A 15,066-nucleotide genomic window follows, 5' to 3' on the forward strand; every position below is an offset into this window, starting at 1 on the left:
CTGTTGGACTTGTTATAATTTTTTAGATGTTGTGTGTTGTACATGGTTTTGATAGCATAGGCCCCAGTGGCAATAATCATATATCTTGGTTTGTAGGCTTGAGTGAGTAAGAGGGAGAAGGAAGCAAGAAATAGGCATCCAATGGGTTCTGTTCCCAATTGGGAAGGTAATTTGCAATAGTTTTCCATGAATTGATTTGAAATTCAAGAAGCGGAGACTGTAGGGAGCCGATAAGTTATGAGTAGGTCAAGAAGCAATGGGCGAGGGTTTGAGGGAGACTTTGTGGATGGTGACTTTGGATAGCGGTCCTGGTTTGTCTGGGTAACATTGGTGGAAGTCTTTGATATATTCATCCACAGAGAATTCTGTAGTGGGGATCCAGGCAAACTCTTCATTGGTACCTTCATAACCCAACCATTGGACTCGGTATAGGAGTGGACAGTGGAACCGACGGTCGAGTTTAGAGTCGAGGATTTGAGATATCTCGTACTGTTCTTCACCGTCGACTTCAACTGGAGGTGGAGGAGGTTGGGTATGGTTAGGGATAGTATTGGTCTCCATGGGTTCAAGTTGGGAGACATGGAACATGGGGTGGATGGAGTGGAGGTCTGATGGGAGTTTGAGAGTGAAGGAATGGGATCCAGGCTGAGCAATGATTTCGAACGGTCCTAGGAATTTCTTGGCAAATGTCGCATTAGGGTGAGTAGTCCTGATATGTTTGGAACTGAGGTAGACTTTGTCGCCTACCTTGAAGTCAGGAGCTGGGGACCATCGCTTGTCTGCTTGGAATTTGTAACGGGACTGAGCATAAGTGATTTCATCTCAAAGGAATTGGTGGAGCTCGTCGAGGTTAACGATGAAGTCATGGGCCTGAGCAGAGGCAATGTTGCGTTCAGAATGCACAGTGATATTGGGATGATAGCCTTTGTTAGCAAAGAATGGGGAGATTCCGGTGGAAGTGTTGGGAGCATTGTTGTAAGCAAACTCAGCAATGGGGAGTAAGATATCCCACTTGTCTTGTTGGTAGGAGCAGTAGATACAGATGTACTGTTCTAGAGTTTGGTTAGCGCATTCAGTTTGTCCATCGGCCTCCAGGTGATATCCAGAAGTGAAGTGAAGCTCCATATCCAAAGCTTTGGCAAGAGCATGAGTGAACTGGGAGACAAATTCGGAGCCACGGTCAGATGTTATATGGTTCAGAACACCATGCTTAGTGAACACATGGTTAACGAATAACCAGGCAAGCTCCTTGGAGTTGATGGTGTCATGAGTAGGGATGAAAATTGCTTGCTTACTTGTGCGGTCAACGACTATAAGGATGGCAGTGAATCCATTGGAATCCGGTAGTTGTTCAATGAAATCCATAGAAATGGAATCCCACGGGCATTCTGGGACCAGCAAAGGTTTGAGTAAGCCAAAAGGGTGGTGTCTAGGTGTTTTGTTACATCCACAGGTAGTGCAGGATTTAACGTAGTGGTGAATGTATTCATGCATCTGTGGCCAAGTGTAATTCCATCGGACAAGTTCGAGAGTCCGATTTTGACCAAAGTGACCTGCCAAGATGTGGTCATGATTGTTTTGGAGAACGCAAAGATGGAGATCATTGGAGTCTGGGACATAAATGCGACTGTCAAGATGTAGTAGTTCTGATTCATCCATGGACCACCAAGAGGAGTTGGAAGAGGAAGATGCGAGTCAGAGGCCTTTGGTGGCAGCGGAATCCAACAGCTGTGCATTCCTGATATCAGAGTGGAGCTTGTCGATGTCCATGATAGCACTAGCATGTAAGACAGGGCCTTCAAGGAATGTAGCACGGAGTGAAGCAGAGAGTTGATCTTTCTTGAGTGAAAACGGGTCAGAAATTGTGAGGATTGACTTGAGCATATTGACTATCCCCCTCTTTAGGGTAGACATCCCATCGTCTAGTGAGGGCATCCAGTTTCCCACCAAGTTTACCCGGTCAGAACCGAATGATGAGGTTGAATTGGGAGAGGAATTCAGACCAGTGCACTTGACATTGAGTAAGGACCTTGGTAGTAGAGAAATACTCAAGGTTCTTGTGATCTGTAATGACATCAACGGCTTCTGCGGAGCCTTTGAGGTAATGACGCCAATATTTGAAGGCTTCAAAGATGGCTAGAAGCTCTTTATCATGCGTATTGTAGTTGAGTTTGGCACCGTGGAGGCTCCGGGACAAGAAGGAGATTGGATGGATCTCACCATCCTCTAGGTAAATGGATAGGATGGCAGCAATAGCATAGTCAGATGTGTCAGTTTCCACAACCAGTTGACAGTCAGGAAGCCAGTGGGTAAGGATAGGAGCATGAGTAAAAGCCTGCTTCAACTTGTTGAAAGTGGATAGGCATTCTTCGTCGAATTTCCACAGAGTTCCTTTGCAAGTGAGTCGTGTTAAGGGCAGGATGATCTCACTGTACTCATGAATAAAACGGCGGTAGAAATTAGCAAAGCCAAGGAAGGATTGGATATTCTTGACCTTGCATGGGACCAGCCAGTCAGTGATAGCTTTGACCTTGTCTTCAGACATGCATAAGCCTTTGGACGAGAGGATGTAACCAAGATATTCGACAGAGTCCCGATGGAATTCACATTTGGAACCCTTGCAGTAGAGGCCATTAGCCCTGAGTCTGCGAAGGACTTCGCATACATGTTTTTGGTGATCCTCAGGCTTATCAGAGTAGATAATGATGTCATCAAGGTATACGACGACAGATACATCGAGCATATTGGAAAAGATGTCATTGACGAAGCGTTGGAAAGCCACGGGAGCGTTGGTGAGTCCAAATGGCATGACACGCCATTCAAAGAAGCCGTAGCGGGTCCAAAAAGCGGTTTTCCCTTCATCACCCTTGGCTATGCAGACGAGATGGTAGGCATGACGAAGGTCTAGCTTGGTGTAGAGACGAGCAGAATGCGCAGAATTGAGGAGGTCAGAAATGAGGGGCAAAGGGTAACAGTCTTTTTTAGAGATTTTATTAAGGCCATGATAATCTACACAGAGTCTAAGTTCACCAGTTTTCTTCTTGACAAACAGTACTGGAGCTCCATTGATGAGCCTAAACTTCTGTGGCAACGGCAAAAACCAAAACTCTAGAGGAGTTCACAGCAAATGGCACATAGCTGCAATAAAGGCTTTGTTGTTGTGCGAGTGTTTCGGTGCACCTCCATGCGATGAATTCCTCAAGAACACAAGTATACACTGCGACTTTTCAGTCAGCGAAGTAGTACCCTTAACGATCAAGTACTAGAAAACATTGGCTGTAAGCCGGAAAGGGTCTCGATAGTCAAGAAGGAATGGAATCCGGTATAACTGGGAATACCGGCAAACCGTGAATGAAGTGGCGGCAATTTAACTAGTAAAAGCCGTGGGCTATGTTGACAGAATTAGAGAAAATGCCATCAAAGAGAAATACTGTTGGCAAGATAACAAATACCGTGACAGCAAGAGACGAAGACTGTAGTCGAGAAACGAGAAACTGGCAGTAAAACGAAGATAAGACGAACTGGCGATGATATGAGGGGGAACTAGTGACAGCAAAACAATGGCTGGGACTGGGCTGGACTGAAACTGAAATTATACTGAGGTTAACGACGGCAAAACGAAACTGATACTAATCCTGAGTCTACACGGAGACTATCCTATACTGAAACTGACGGCAAGATACCAAATACCATGAGTGATGATCCTATACTGAAGCTGTTGACTGAAATCCCATGACAGATGCTACTGGTGGCAATAACGATCCTAATCTGAGTCCACACGGGGACGTAATGATCCTGAACTGAGCTGGGTAAAACAATGGCGACGTAGAAGGTGAAAACTGATGAAAACGATCCTGGCTGGTGAAAGTGAAATGATGCTGGTGGATTAAAAGATAAAAGCGAGTTGTGGACACCAAATTCCGTGTATTGGTGCAATATGAGCGTACACCAATACCATTAGAAGAAAAGCCGTGACAGAGAGTATAACTTGGAGTGACTATGTTGTTATTGTCTATCTCCTAGCGAGTACAAGCAATAATGGTGGTCGATAACATGAATGATGGCTAGTGTCCAGTAACTTGTGTCTCACCACTCCCTATTTTCCGTGGTGTATACTAGCTTTTATACTACGAGTCCGGAATAAATTTAGAATACTTGAAGCGAATCCTTAGTAAGTCCATAGTACATAGATTGGTAAGAAATGATACCAAACACATGTTCCCAATGTTCTAAAGTAACAGCACCCACATGGTTTTACTGTGTACTGTGGTTCGAAAGTAACAGCACCCATATGGCTTTACCGCATATAGATGAAGTGATTAGCAAGAATGCCACTGATCTCCGGAATTTTGAGCTGCTGTGTTGCTGCGGCAAAGTACATTGAAGCAAGTGTACTGAAGTAGATGCTTGCGGCAGTCTCTTGGTGGTATAATAGCCTTAGTAAAGACTGAGGAAAGGTCACGGCATTAGAGCTAATGCCACGGAATTGCTATTTGAGCTGCGGAATTGTGGCTGTGCTGCAGAATTGCGGCTGTGCTAGGCAATCAGATGGGATTCTAAATCCGTGAGATCGACAATCAGGTGCCTGGTGAAATTAATGAAAGAAGACTGGCAGAATTAATGAAAGGGGCACATAATTGATGTGGGGTACAAGTGGGGAAGGATAATTGGCGGCATTAAGCAATATTGCTGGGATTGAAACAGTAGGTTTGTGTGGTGGCTGGGGAATTAAATATCTGGTAAAATCCATGAATTCTGAGTGTACAGAGCCTGGTGGCTCATCACTGTGCAGAGAGCAGGAAGGAGTGATGAAACCATTACGGACGTTATTGTCAATAAACTCGCATAAGGCTTTTAGTTGAGATTCAGAAAGGGAATAGATGGGTCCAAGTGGAGGGGTGGAGCCTTCCTCAATATTGATCTTGAGGTCGTAGGGGCGATGCTTGGGGAGTTTTTCAGAAAGGGAATCACTGAATACATCAGCAAATTCATGGTACTCTGGTGGGACATCGGATAAGTCAGTGGAGGCCACGGAGGTAGACTTGCCACTAACACTAGGCATAGAAGGTTGTAATGTGAACTGCTGGACCCCTTCTTCTGCAAAAGCTCAGGAAAAAGCGGCAGCCAAAATAATAGATATCTTGGGGGCGGCTGAAGCACCAAAGGAAGGAATGGTAGGGTAGGAATAGATAGGTTCATAAGGCGGCAGGGCCCATCGCGATCTCGATTTTGGAGTGGAAGATGGTGATGGTTGGATTGGACTGGAAGAGTCCAAGCAGACTGGCACATGTGTGTCAGCAGCCATGGAAGCACTTGAAGAAGAAACAACCGATAATGGTGAACAGAAAGTGATACTGTGCTTTACCCAGTCAATCAACGGATTGTAGCGGGAGAGCCAGTTGTATCCCAGAACGACATTACAAGATGAATCTAGACGAGTGACATAGAAGTCAATAGGAAGGATGTCTCCGGAAGGGAAACGGATTGGAAGGGACATAGATTGTGAGATCCGAGATCCGACAGAGCTGTCAAGAAGCTGAAGTTGGACAGGGGGAATGGATTTGGTAAGGAGATTGTGGTCCTCAACATACTTCAAATCAACAAAGCAGTGGCTAGAGCCAGAATCAACGAGTGCAAGAAAACGAAGGATAGTAGAAATGGGTGAACCGTCGGACTCCGATCCAGAGCCGACTTCAGAGGAGAGGGAGACAGTTAGGGAATGATTGGAAAGAGCAGCAGCATTGAGGGTTATGATCTCCAGTGCACTGTGACAGTCAATGCAACCCTGTCCTAGTGCGGAGGATACAGGGTTGCTCTCTAGTTTTCCGATTCTGAGAGAACCGGTTCAATAGAGGCAGAGGGTTCAGGAGTAGAAGACACAGCAGTGGCATGATCCTGAGTGGAGGCCGTGGCCTTGCGCTTGTTACAGTCCTCAGTTTTGTGCTTACCTCCACAAAACATGCAGAGGTTATTCTTCTGACGGCAGTCCTTTTCTTCTTGAGTAAGACAGCCATCTTTGCCTAGCTTGTCAGTGTAGGGCTTAGGGTTGGAACAGGAAGAAGTGTTGTTGGAGGAAGATGAAGATGATCCCGTGGAGCCCAAATGGGAGGACTTTTGGCTCGCAGAGTTGGAGTTGGGAGATGAAGAGTTAGAACCCTTCGCCTTGTTGCCGTTGCTGGAAGAGGAAGATGGGTTACTGCGATTTTCTCGGGAGATTTCAGCTTTCTGAGTCCAGTAGTGAGCGTCGAGCTCTTGAGTGAGATTCTGCATGTCACGGAGGTTATCGGGTTTCCTGTGGTGAGCCATATCATCCTTGATGTGGGAGCAAAGACCACGATAGAAGGCGTGATGAAGGGAGTTGTCACCGTAGCCAATAATGGCAGCATACTGATTAAATTTGACAATATACTTCATGATGCGGTCTCTGTCATGCATCCGAAGGTTTTCGAGTTCATCTTCGGCATCTCCAACGGCATCGAAGGGGCCAAAGTTGGTTTGGAGTTCTGAAAGGAAGGCAGCATAGGAGTATGCCCAGGCAGGAGGGTTGTGGTGATTCAGGTGGAGGATATCCGGTTCGAACCAGTCGAGTGCAACACCGGAAAGGAAGGAGATGGCATAGTTGACTTTGGCCATGTCCGATCGGAACACGTTGGGACGGTCATTGAAGTTTAACTGGAGAGAGACAATGAAGGCTTTGAGTTTTTGGGAGTCTGAACCATCGAAGGTATCTGGTTCCTTGACCTTGGTGCATACAGCATGTTGTTGATTGCCATTGACAGCATCGGAGATGCTGCGGAGGACATTCGTGAGTTGAATGAGGATCTGGGCGTCATTATTGGGAGGATTAGGATTGTTACCAGGATTGTTGTTAGGTCCTCCTCCAGGACCACCGGGACCACTGGGACCTCCGGGACCACCAGGACCACCAGGATTGGGTGGGTCATCACCAGGGTTTCCTGATGGGTGTCTGCAGCCATTCATTGGCATATGAGGGGGAAATTCCCTGTCTTCCAAACCTTGGTCATCATCGTCATTGCGACCTTGGATATCATCGAACAGAGACATAGTTGGATTCCACAGGGGGTCACTTCGATACTCACCCCAGCCATTGGATTCTGATTGCTGGGCTAGGAAGGAGTTAGGCGATCGGTTAGAGTCAGATTGGCGAGCAGTGAAGCCACTGTGAAGGTAGGTTTCCCTACAGGATTGTTGGTGAGGGGAGGAATCTGATCCGAAGAGAAGGGGACCCTCTTTTGAAGCAGAGGCAGGGATATCGTCCATGGTATAGGTTCAGTTGTTGACCATGGAGTTGCAGCTGGTTTCTGGAGGAACAGTGAAAGTAGAAGACATGGTTAGGAAGAAAATTTCGACTCAAGGGTTTGAGTTCGAATATACTGTTAGGATCATGCCAATAGGATTGCAGCAGTAAGTGCACATAGCGGAATGCCACGGGATGCGTCGGGCATAGGTGAAGCTATTAGCAACATCACCCCTGAGCTGAAGCCCTAAGATGGATATGGATGGAAGTCCGCGGAGTGGCAGAGATGAGGTAAGAGATAAGTCCAATGGATTGGAGTTCCACGGACTGGAGAACGAGAGTGTGACTTAAAGAGTCAGAGAGAGAGATTGGGCTGAACCAAGTTGATATTCGAACTGAGTATCTACAGTGTAGTTCTAGGGCTTATATACTAGTTAGGAGTCCGATCTAGTTCCTACTCAGAGTGGTCTACATTCTAGGGTTGTCAGAGGATGTATTCTACTGGTCAGTAGCTGATGGGGTCCAATGACATGTTCGCTACCGATGTCGGGCTATTGATAAATTGTAATGGAGAAGTGAAATATAAAAAGGAATATGATATGGAATATGAAATAGAAACTGGGAATCGGAATCCATAGGTTTCCAGGCTGTGGTTTGTTGGGTTGAGTGGAAGTCGGGTTTCTATGTGTACAGGGACAACAAGTCTTCGCCATCATCTCATAAGAGAACACCTCAAATTATGGGTTACGGCTTGCGACAGGCTTGGCACTTTGATCAAGGGCAATGGGACAAAAGCCGCTGAGGAGTTTCGGAAAGCAAACGGTATGACAACACCCTCAGATACCTCATGTAGCGACCCTTCATCTATATCCGAATTCTCTCATGATGCATTTATCGATGCTATCATTGAATGGATTATTGCTGATGATCAGGTATGTAATTTTATCGCATGGCTATATAACACATACTGACTTTTTCTAAGTCAATCAATGTTATCGAGTGCCCACAACTCCACCGAATATTTCTCATGCTTCATGATGAACTAAATGATACAGATATTCCGCACTGTACATTTATATGGGCCCAGGTTATTGAGACATGGGAGAGGTATATTCAAACCCTCAAGGGAGAAATGAAGGCAAGTCTTCATTTTCTCTGTTTCATCGTGATTTTAATTCTCCAGCAACTTCAGCACTCTATGGGTAGCATCTCCCTTACCATGGATCTCTCTAGTGACCTTAACTTAGTGAACTACATGGCTGTCACTGCACACTGGATGGAGCCTGTTGGTGTTGATGCTGATGGCCATACTACTGTTCATCTATGTTCTGACCTTATCGGGTATCATTGTGTTCCTGGTCGCCATGAGGGTGAACATCTCGCTGTGGCTGTTCTCTACATCACTAATCGTGTTGGGATTACAAGTAAAGATCGCAAGCACCGATTGAAGGTAGGAAAACTGTTATGCCAGAACATCTAAGCATTGACTCTCTATAGCTTGGTTGGATTACGATGGATAATGCAGCTAATAATGGGACATTTACGATTTTTCTAGAACAAGATTTGCTGCACTGTGGATTTCGTTTCTGTGCTGTTGAGAAGCGAATAAGGTAAATAATTTTAAATCTCATAATATCTTATGTTGACTCGACTCTAGATGTTTTGCCCATATCGTGAATCTTGCTGCAAAGGCAGTTACATCTGCTATTACAGCCTTGAATGCTGTTCTTCTGGAAGGTATGTATGTGTTCAGAATGTTAAGGATGATCTTTATCTGCATTTCAGAGAGCATGGACATCACCCAAGATCCCATAGCTGCTGTTAGGGCTCTTGTACGTGCAGTGAGATTGAGCATCCTTTTGTCTTGGATAAAATTGAACTTATTGGAGTAGATTCAGGGATCATCACTCCGCCGACACAGTTTTTTGTCAGTTCTCAAGACACTTGATAAAAAAGTGCTTCAACTAGTTCTTGATGTTGATATTCAGTGGTCATCAACTGATATAATGATTGAGCATGCAATTGAACTCTGGGAGGTAAGAGACTATATTTGTATTATGCTCATCGCTTATCAATCATTAGGAAATTGAAGTATTCTTGGATAAAAGGGATTTCGCTGATCTTCGTAGGTATCAACTCTCCGAAGAGGAATGGAAAGCATTGGACATTATCCATCAGATTTTGGCAGTACGTACACATCTTTTCTCAGCATAACTCTTGTTAATTGCCTTGCTAGGTGCCACATGCATTTCAACAAAAGTTATCAGCTGACAAGACTCCGACTCTCTCATTGGCAATTCCAAGTTTCTGATGTATGATACAAATCTGGCAGAATATGAAGGAGACCTTCCCCCCAGCAGCGTCAGCCCTTGATGATGGACTCATCAAACTTGAGACCTACATTGAGCGACTGGATATTGTTCCAGCATATATACTAGCAACAAGTATGTTAACATGGCAAGCTCCTTTGTGATATACTGATTATATCACTTCAGTCCTCAACCCTAATGCAAAACTATGATGGTTCAGTCATTACATGCCAGCAGAGGAGGATGAGGCTCGGCAATTATTTTTACACAAGGTTTGTCTTGAGCACTCCTTGTTCCTTTTTCTAATATGTACTGCGTAGCTTCGAGAGTACCAGTCTTTAACCTCAATCCCATCAACACCTGCACAGTCACAAATATCAGATCCACATGGAAGTCACTGGGCAGATGATCTACTTGGTGACAATCTCTTTGATATCACAATGCATCCGCAAAGTCTCGAGGCTGAAGTTGATGCCTACTTATCCGATGTCAAGACTAGTCACAATATTGTGAAATATTGGCAGGTAAGCTTGTATGTTGAGGTTCTTCAGCATCTCATTGCTCATCAGTTCCAGGATAATCAACTTATTTACCCAACGATATTTGTGATGGCTATGGACATCCTCCCAATTCAGGGAACATCAGTACCTTGTGAACGTGTCTTTTCCTCAGGAAAGGAAACCGCTACGGTACGATGGAACCAGCTATCACCTGAGTTGATGGAAGCTCTTCAGATGTTGAAGTTTGCTTTCAAACGGGGTCAATTTCTTAACTTTACAGAAGGAACATCTAAGAAGGCTGAAGTTATGGCTTTAGAAGCTTTACTTGTGGAGCAGGATAGAGTACCAGAGGATGTAACCGCTTTTATTGAGCAGCTCTGCACTGCAAATTAAAATTTACATTTTTGTTACTTATTTTGGTATCAAGCACAGTGCTTAGTGGAAGCCGAGTGGAAGCTGAGCTGAGCTGACAAATTCATACACAGCTTGGCCCAGCTAAAAGCTATATAAGGGCATAATCTGGGAAAAGCTGACCGGAGCTGAGTTTAGCCGAGCAGTGGCAACACTACAATTAAGAAAAATGCCACGTAACTACTGTATGTACATATTTACTGGCATCATCCTCATTTGGAAGTGCCAGCCTGATAGGATGCCTCAACACTCCCTCTCACTGACACGGAGGACAAAAGAAAGTAGAGCAAATAAAACATACAAGAATATAACTCCCCCTCAACCAGAATCATGGCACTCAGTTGGAACCATCCACCAAGGACTCAACGTCTGAATTGGCATTATCCCCAGGCCATTGCTCATACCCCAAATCCTGATAGCATCCAGCTCCAATGAAGCTTCCATTAGAATCTTCAAAGGTGTCCATGCAATTGAAAACCTCATCCAAATCTGATTGCGGACTGAGATGGTCAAAGAGTGAAAGTGAGCATTGAAGAAGGAGATGATCATGAGTGGGAGAAGTGGGGTGGAAAATTGGAATGTGAGCAAAAGTCATGACAGTCAGAATGGACATATGATGAGCTTTCATAGACATGATGGGAATGTTCCAAACGCTCCTTCCCAGGATGGCCTAAAACCCAATCCTTGATCTCCTGAGGCATGTCTACAATACACATGACAGCAATATGACTGGTCCAACCACAGCGATGACAATGGTTGTCATGTGAGGGATCACACCAGCAATAACCACAATTGTCGATTACACCAGATGAACCATGAGAAGCTGATGGACAGGATGAGCGACCAGATAAGCCATACTCTCTGAGACCGAACACCATGACCATTGCCATTGTCTGCTTGGTTCCTTGCAGAGCAAATGGCAAAGGCAGACTCTCTCTCTTCCTGTTTGACCTGGATGCTTGATACTCCCCCACTTTTGACAGTCACTTCACTTGCCATCAATAATGCCTTGATATTCTCGAGTGATGGTTCTGAAGTGGAAGTGAGAAGAGCAGTGTGAGCAACATCAAAGGAAGAGTCAAGATTGTGGATGATGGTATCTCAGATAAGGAAGTCAGGGATTTCATGATTCATGGCCTTGAGAGTGGTAGCAGCATCAAGAATGGTGCAGATGTAGATGTCGACAGGCTTGGAGGGATCATGGACAGCACCAAAGAGGTGGGACACATACTCAACACGAGTAGTGAACTGGCTCTTCTTGAATGCATTCTCTAGAGCAACCCAAAGTGCACAGCCTGAATTGATACCATCGGTGATGTAGTGGTAGTCGCTGTGAATGGTGGAGTACATGATTGCGAGACCTTCTTCATCCTTCTCCTCCCAGGACTTGGCCTCTTCTGGGTCCTTGGGCTTGGAGATTTTGCCACTGATGATTAGGGCTGCATGCCGTAACTGTATTATATGGATGTCAGTAACCGCAATATGGTATACGGCCTGAAGCCGAAGACACCAACATGAGATCTTGTACAGAACAGTATACAGTTCTTCCGTCACCATCACAGGACTTTGGATATGGCCATCTAACAGCATAATACGGCTGAACAAATCACACCATATGGAATGATCCAGACTACCTGCCGACATGTTCTCTTCTCTCCTGACTCGTTTCTTCCTTTTTCGTAAGTACTGAACCTTCTTAACAGGTCGCTCCCATAGATCAAACACTGGAGGCCGTATGAAGGAACACATCGATGCTGAAAACTGCGACGAAGATGGACAGCCTGCTGTACCTACTAATTCTTGCCGCTGTTGCAAGAAGGATAAGAAGAATGGGAAGAAAAACAAGCGGAGTGGTGAGTATCATTGCTCATACAGTTTATATCACTCCTGCTCATTTTCCTCAGCTGGAATGAATAACATCAATTCCAATCCAGACGATGGCGACTTCTCCATTGAGAGTGAGTCAGAGGATATGAAATATCGTCTCTGGCACGAGCGTGCGGCTATTGGTAAGACTTTAAACGAGTAATGAGCTAAAGTACAATTAAATAGACACATTTTATTTATTGACAGTCGTAAACGGCCGTGGACAGCTGTAAGATATCCGTACCGACACCAAAAGGCTTTCAGATTATGTTTTACGGTATGGTATACGGTAACTTCCATTACCAACTAGGACCAGGACCTTACGGCCATATACCGTATACGGTATGGTGTGCAGCCCTACTGATGATGCCAAAGGTCTTGTTCATCATGAAAACCATCAAGATCTCCTTCTTCCATTGTGCATAGTTGATGGCCTCTCAGAGCTTGAGGACAGAAGAGATCAGGGAGGAGACACCAGATAAGACCATGATTGAAGCAGGGATATGAATGAATGAAGTGGAAGTGGAAGAAAAGAGCGGAAGAAAGAGAATGAGAGTTTGGGGGTGAAACACAGATAGCAGCACAGATATATCAATTTAAGGTCAGAGGAGCTCGGGGCCCATAACCTATTGAGGAATTAAGGTTGAGAAGCACTGAATAGACATCAAACAGGTGCTTGATGGGCGCTAAACGATCACGAGATGGGCGCAAGAAGTGAAGTTCAATTAAGAAAAATGCCACGTAACTACTGTATGTACATATTTACTGGCGTCGTCCTCATGTGGAAGTGCCGGCCCGATAGGATACCTCAACAAATGCCTATTTCAGACGTCACATACTACATTAACAAAGCAATCATAGAATATCATCCACTTTCTTTGTTATACACCTGGAATAAGTCAAAAACACACGGTTACAGCATTATTCACAGTGCATCACACAAAATATCATCTTCTGTCCAATAAAGACACTCATAGTCAGTGCTACGTAGCAAAAACCTTTTTCCTGATGCCATAGCATATTTTTGCAGGTATTACAGGAAGTGGAAATGCAGCAGATAATAGTATGCTCTTCCACTAATGGATGTCAATGGCCCGCTGCTTTCTTACGCTCCTTTTTCTGAACGCGTCTTTCCCGGGCCTCTGCCTTGACAGCTTTTTTGCGCTCCTTTTTTGCGTCGCGGTCTTCGTGCCTATGGCCCCGAGGGCGCTTTTCCCGATCAATATCCTCCGGGTTGTCACCCACTGATCCCTCGTCGTCATCTGCCACCTGCTCGTCGTCACCCGGCGCAGCTGCTACCGCCTCCCGCACCCGCCCCTCCTCAATATCCCGCTCTGGATCATACACATCATCCAATCTCCGCGGGATATACGTGTGCTTGAAGGCGCCATCATCGAGATCCTTCTCCTCCGGCTCACTCATCAGTTTCCTCAGCGTCTCCTCATTTTCCTCCTCGTTAGTCACCCACCCAAAAGACCTCCTCAGCCCCAGCACGGTCACCCCTCGCCTCCCGAAAAACACTTCAACGTTGCTCAGATCACTCCGCAGAAAATCAAACGCACTCGGATGGTCGTGCTCGACGCTCTGCCCAACATCGATAATCCAGATATGATCTTGGTGCAGTAGTAAGTTGTACTCTGATAGATCGGCATGCACCAGGCGACATTGGTGGTAGATCGTTCTGACCGTGAGCATTAGCTCGACATAGAGGTCATCCCACGCATCCGACTCTGCGTCCTTCAGTCGTGGACTCGCTTGTGAAGCTTCACCCAAAAAGTCCATGACCAGTACGTTCTCCCGGACCTCGACTGGCTCAGGACACCTGACCCCGGCCGCCCTCAGCCTCTTCAAATTGCGCATCTCCTTCTCTGCCCACATACGGACCATCTTCCGTGGGTTGTGCCGAGCGTAGCCCCTCCGGAAACGATGCTCCCCAGCGACATACCGGTCGCGGTCCTTGAAGATGAGAATAGATGTTTTGTAGATCTTGAGGGCGAGTTCACGCTCGACGGGTTCATGGGCAACACCGTGATAGACATTGGCTTCCTTTCCTGTGCTCACGCAGCCGTTGATTTCTGCGACCACGCCCCGGCCCACCATCTTCAGCAACACGACACGCGTCCGTGCATCCAGCACCTGCTCCGTCGTCGCACGATCAGCTTTATCTTTGAGGTTCGCGTGGGCAGATGCGCCTTTTCTGTTCACACCCACACCCAGACTATGGTCCATATTAGCGATTCGTGAGCCATACTTTGAAGAGAGCAGGGCCAGTTGCGAGGCTGTTTGGTCCTTCGAAACCGTCGTCGTTGCCTTGCGAACTGCCGTCGACTGAGAAGGGTGATTGACAGCCGGGAGAACAGCAACATTGCTCCCTTTGCCGCCTGCAGGCCTGGTCGTCGTAGATGTCGTCGTTGCGGATCCCGACCGAACTGCAAGGTGTTGCCTTAGACGATTGTACTGTTTTGTAAAATCTAACAGGCCATGTAAGCAATCCTTGAGAGTTAATCAAGTCTATATACCTTTCTCTGCAACCTCCCAGTCTTCGTCCTCGACTCGGACATGATCATACTCTTCATACTCATCAGAATCATCCAAGTCGTCATCTGAAGTCAAGTCGACAAGCTCTTCATCGTCGATACGACCGTACTCGTCGTCGGGAGCGTCGTCGAACTGGCCATCTTCAAAGTCAGTCATGAAAGAGAAAATTAAATGAATATTCACT

The 15,066-nt window shown here is 45.9% G+C and overlaps 2 protein-coding genes across 2 annotated transcripts; one reads left to right on the forward strand and one right to left on the reverse strand.

Moving 5' to 3' along the window:
- Positions 1-8,770: 8,770 nt before the first annotated feature.
- EV420DRAFT_1748418 (uncharacterized protein) lies at positions 8,771-13,043 on the forward strand (the record flags this gene model as incomplete). Its single annotated transcript, XM_060480244.1, has 16 exons — positions 8,771-8,868; positions 8,916-8,995; positions 9,044-9,090; positions 9,341-9,445; positions 9,591-9,702; positions 9,802-9,839; positions 9,888-10,091; positions 10,898-11,000; positions 11,223-11,241; positions 11,516-11,696; positions 11,863-11,945; positions 12,108-12,157; positions 12,182-12,331; positions 12,383-12,503; positions 12,572-12,686; positions 12,771-13,043. The coding sequence occupies 16 exons, from the start codon at positions 8,771-8,773 to the stop codon at positions 12,849-12,851; spliced, it is 1,587 nt and encodes a 528-aa protein (XP_060329932.1). The 3' UTR covers positions 12,852-13,043.
- Positions 13,044-13,070: 27 nt separating this feature from the next.
- EV420DRAFT_1546668 (RIO1 family-domain-containing protein) lies at positions 13,071-15,037 on the reverse strand. Its single transcript, XM_060473308.1, has one exon. The coding sequence runs from the start codon at positions 14,571-14,573 to the stop codon at positions 13,431-13,433; it is 1,143 nt and encodes a 380-aa protein (XP_060329933.1). The 5' UTR covers positions 14,574-15,037; the 3' UTR covers positions 13,071-13,430.
- Positions 15,038-15,066: the final 29 nt, after the last annotated feature.

Source organism: Desarmillaria tabescens (genome assembly GCF_030435595.1).
Source record: "Desarmillaria tabescens strain CCBAS 213 chromosome Unknown EV420scaffold_20, whole genome shotgun sequence".
NCBI classification, from domain to species: Eukaryota; Fungi; Basidiomycota; class Agaricomycetes; order Agaricales; family Physalacriaceae; genus Desarmillaria; species Desarmillaria tabescens.

Coding starts and splice junctions, on each gene's coding strand:
- EV420DRAFT_1546668 (XM_060473308.1), bottom strand. CDS start 14,573: ATGGACCATAGTCTGGGTGTGGGTGTGAACAGAAAAGGCGCATCTGCC.